A 4604-nucleotide genomic window follows, 5' to 3' on the forward strand; every position below is an offset into this window, starting at 1 on the left:
GCATGTTTGCTGATGACATCCGTGTAGTGAAACGAAAGCTGGAGCATTTTGACATAAGCAGATATCGTGCTGCACTTGTGCGGGGAAGAATGGAACGCATAATGGCTGGTGAAACGCCGACAAAGAGAGCACTGGGCGTAGAAAAATGGCATGCGCGACGCAATCAGATTACAGAAATCGAAATCCAGGGTGAAGTCACGGAGGAAGCCGATCAAATCGGGAATGCCATCTATGAACACTATCGTGGATTGTTCGCAAGTTCTACTGTAGAAATGGCGCGATATGAAAAAGAGTTTTTGCACATGATGCCGAGAGTTAGCGATGAAACTAAGGCAGTCTTCGAACATCAAATCTCTGTATAAGAAGTTAAGTACTCAATAGAAAAAATGAATGCTGGGAAATCGCCTGGGCCGGATGGATTAACTGCAGAGTTTTACAAAACATTTAAGCATGCTATTGCTCCAGTTTTAGCGGAAGTGTACAATGAAGCTTTTGGCCTTACTTGCCAACTACTTGCCACCGTCGTTTTCAGGATCGCACACTATTCTAATTCCAAAATCAGAAGACCCGATGGTCCTCCGCAGAGTGACAGCATACCGCCCCATATTTTTAACAAACTGTGATTATAAAATTTTTATGAGAATTCTTGCGAAACGTCTCCAAACTGTCATTAAAGAATTAGTAGGGCCGCATCAAACATGTGGCATTAAAGGTCGATCAATTTTCACGAATATACATACAGCGCGTAGTGTACTAGAGTGCTGCGACGTAATGGGAACCGCGGTGGCAATGCTGCAAATCGATTTAGAAAAGGCCTTTGACAAAGTCCCTCATGAAATACTTCTCCGTCTTCTAGATTTTGTGTAGGGCGTATAAACAAGAGTTAAAAACTAGATCGGATTTTCTTAAAGGGAAGCTGAAGTGGTTTTAGAATTCGGTGAAACTTTGTGGGTGGCGAGTACTGGCCTCACTGTCGATGATGCCGTGATTTTGTCCGCATTGAAGCTGCAGGAGCTTTGCAATACGCTAAAGAAAATTTGGTGTTGCTACCGCCCACGCGAGTCGCAGAGAGCGTCGGCGCCCTCGCGCGGGCTGACCGGAAACTACGTCATTCTCGGTTCCTGAATGCCACCGGCGCAGCCTGCAGCTTTGCGACGGATGGCTTTCGCCGCTAATTGATCCTCAATTACGCTGTTTATCTATTGCACAGTTTGTTAATAGGTCAACAGGTCTTCAGAGATACCACGGAGGCTTTAAGATTACTGTGCGACCGAAATGCCGTCGTTCTGCGCGGCGTATGGCTGTTCGAACAACAGCAGCCGCGACGATGTCGTGTTTCACCGCTTCCCAACGGAGAAGAGGCTTGCCGCTCAGTGGATTGCAGCAGTGAAGAGAAAAAACTTTGTGCCTACGGTGCACAGCATGATCTGCTCAAACCACTTTCGGGACGCGGACTATCACCGGAGTCCCTCGATAATGAGGTCGCTCGGAATTCCCGTGAAGTGCGCCCGGCTGATGCCTGGCGCGGTTCCGTCAGTGTTTCCTTACAGATCCGCATCACCACCGCCGAGAGCAGCTTTCGCCAAAAGAAGAAGAATTGAGGTAAGTTATCGAAAGCGCAGACTTATGATTAGTGGTTTCTGAATGTGCACTTCGAATACCTGTGTAGCTCAGTCGTGCTTATCAGTTTGCGTATCGTGTTCCGCGCACGTGCATCTCACGTTAGCAAGTGCACGCTTTCGGCCGATGCCGCCGCCTCGACGTATACTACGGTGCAAGCGAAGGTTTGGCGCACGTCCAGTTGCGTTTTTCTTTGGCAGGTGCTGCATTTACGAGTGTGCCCCTCGTGGTGGCGTGCGCAGGGTTCCCTATCAGGGGGAGCGAAGGTTCATCGCACCGCCCCTCCCTATTGAGTCAAAGTATTGGACACATCTCGCGCCCCTCTCTCCTATGTGACTGAGGGTGAGGAAAGGGCGTGCCCCACCCCCCCGCCACCTTTTGCGTCATAGACTATTTCAGCGGCTATAACGAGGTCGGGGGCTTCATCCTAATCACAGCGGCCGCACTCTAACGTGGCCGTGCCGTGCATTCATTCGCTGGAAGGTGGAGAAACCGAGATGGTCAAAATGATTCGGAGCCTCCCGCAATAGGTTCTCTTATAGTGATCGAAATCGCACGTAAATTTTGGTTTTTTGATTTATTACGTGGAAGTCGTTTTCATTGCGCAGCCCAGTACGCAAATTGAGAGGTGAACGATCAGGAGAAATATGAAGCTTATGCCTTTTGTGTTCGCGGTTCAATTAAAATGCTTTTTACAATGGAGCTATCTTCAAGCTGTGCGCAGCACTGAGTTGACATATCGTGTGTGCTTATTTCAGGACTTAAATGAAGCGTTGGGAGCTGGCCAGAACAACACAGAGCAAGAAAGCGCTACCACCGACACTGCTGAGGATGGGGGAGCCTCCATCGAACCAGACGTCGAAGTGTTGTCCCCTGCTGGTCTCGAACCTTCGGCAAGCACTGCACCATACGCAGGGGATAAAGTTTGCTGACAAGGCTACTGAAGTGCTGGTGCCGACAAGCAACAAAACTGTGCAAGCAAGCTTGAAAAAAAGTGCCACATCACGCTCTGTGCAAACTCGACCACGTTGCACTGCTGTTGGTATGTTCCGTATACAGTGTACTGGTATAGCTCTCAACATTTTACATATGCATGCACACATCTACGTCACACGTAGGCATGCAAATGCATGTGTAAGTGTGCAATAGTCTCATGCAAGATGTATGGGCACAAAACGAATGATCTATTGCGCTGTTGTAATTCGTATGTTTGAAATCATGGCAAAATTTTACGTGTCTGATTACTTTAAGTTACACTCCATTCCTTGAGTGTCTTATCAATTTATCACCTGTACGGACAACTTCTTTCAGGGGTACAAGTATGTACCATCACAAAAGATGTGGCCACACAGTGAATATGGCATCGCCAGCTGCAGTGTAAGTGTGTCACCGATGAATTGATTGACGAACCTCCACTGATACCAGACAGCGATGATGACTACAGCCCTACTGATGACCAGCATGATGAGTACGTTACACGTTCACTCTGTTCTCCTGTAATGATTACAAGTGTTACGCATGGTTCTTCACATTTATTAACATTTACACTATCGTGGATTGTGAAAAGTGAGGGTATTTTTGCTTAGTTGGCTTCCACTTCAAGCTGCTTTCATTGTTCTGTGGTTTTTGCAGGAGCACGGATGCACGAGAACAAACGGCTAGCACTGACCAGCATCAAGGCAATCGAGTGTTTTTCGTGCAAGAGAAAAACTTAAGAAGGCTTCTGACAGTCTGCCACACATGTCTGGCCCCTTGCAAGCAAGTGGATATTGAGTGCAGCGGAACAGTTGTGCACGCTCATACAGAATGCTTTGCTGGGCACCATTTCCTTTGGCAGAACCAGGATATACATCGGCAGCAACCGGTGTTGAACTTAAAGCTGTGCGCTGCAGTGTTGTTTTCAGGCAATAACCCGACTTCCTGTCTGAGAATGCTGGCCTCCATCGGTGTGCAGGTGGTCAGTGAAAGAATTTTTTTCGCCCTTCAGAGAAGCTATTTATGGCCAGCCATTGACACCGTAAGTAGTCTGTGCAACAACAATCGAGCGATTTTCTTGAACGATAAATACACAGTATTTTGTGCTCAATAGGTTTGGACGGCTCAGCAGCAACACATGCTCCAGGAAGCTCGTGGAAGGCCACTTACTCTGTGGCTGGAGATGGTCGAGCGGACTCCCCAGGGTACAGTGCCAAGTTTGGCACGTACACACTGCTGGACGTGGAAACAAAAAAGATAACTCATTTTGAACTTGTGCAGGTTCGTTGACATGCTGCTATTTTTGTGTCTTTGGAAAGAAAATAGCGGAGAGAGAAATCTTTGTTGTTTTATTGTCAAACTAAGCTTTTAGGAGCTGCTGCATAAGCTTGAAGGTGTAAAACAGGCTCTTGTTTTTCTGGGAAGTCGGAAAGTCATATTGGCATTAGTGCTGAAGTATTGGATTATTATTATTACTTGACATTAATACAATTGCAAAGTAAGTATACAAAACGAGGTCCCAAAGCGACAAATATCGGGGAGACCCTCTATTGTACATGTAGTAAATGCAGAAGAAATGAGTAACGAAGGTAAAAACGGTGAGAGCATAACAGTCAATACATTAGAAGTAATTATGCAAAATTTGCTTTGCTTTTCATTGCATAAAGAAATTAAGTGCACGTATCACGTACAATAAATAACTTTATATGTTAAGCACTGAGCCCAGTAAACTGTACATGCTAGTATTTGTTGCCACAGGCAACAGCTACATGGCATGTTAGGTGCTAAACAATATGTATTTATTGGAAGCATTAAGACATACACGAAGGTGATAACGGCTTTGTCAACGGAAGTTGTTTTTGAGTGTCAGAAACAAATCGTGTCTTAATTGATAGATACAACAGTTGCATTCAAGTTTGTTGGCATGCACAATTTGGTTTCCAGTCAAGTGAAGTTGGAGGAAGCTGCCGAATGGAGCTGGAAGGTTTAAAAAGAGCCATAGCTTTCCT

At 46.1% G+C, this 4604-nt stretch overlaps 1 protein-coding gene across 1 annotated transcript; it reads left to right on the forward strand.

The window, feature by feature from the left end:
• Positions 1-1253: 1253 nt before the first annotated feature.
• Positions 1254-3282, forward strand: LOC119382315 (THAP domain-containing protein 3-like). The gene is made up of 3 exons (XM_037650017.2): positions 1254-1602; positions 2379-2513; positions 3253-3282. Exons 1-3 carry the CDS (start codon positions 1276-1278, stop codon positions 3280-3282), a joined length of 492 nt encoding a protein of 163 aa, XP_037505945.2. The 5' UTR covers positions 1254-1275.
• The last annotated feature ends 1322 nt before the right edge of the window (positions 3283-4604 follow it).

Source organism: Rhipicephalus sanguineus, chromosome 2, assembly GCF_013339695.2.
Source record: "Rhipicephalus sanguineus isolate Rsan-2018 chromosome 2, BIME_Rsan_1.4, whole genome shotgun sequence".
Lineage (NCBI taxonomy): Eukaryota > Metazoa > Arthropoda > Arachnida > Ixodida > Ixodidae > Rhipicephalus > Rhipicephalus sanguineus.

Coding starts and splice junctions, on each gene's coding strand:
- LOC119382315 (XM_037650017.2), top strand. CDS start 1,276: ATGCCGTCGTTCTGCGCGGCGTATGGCTGTTCGAACAACAGCAGCCGC. Junction 1,603..2,378: donor CCAAAAGAAGAAGAATTGAG/GTAAGTTATCGA, acceptor TGCTTATTTCAG/GACTTAAATGAAGCGTTGGG. Junction 2,514..3,252: donor CTGCTGGTCTCGAACCTTCG/GCAAGCACTGCA, acceptor TGGTTTTTGCAG/GAGCACGGATGCACGAGAAC.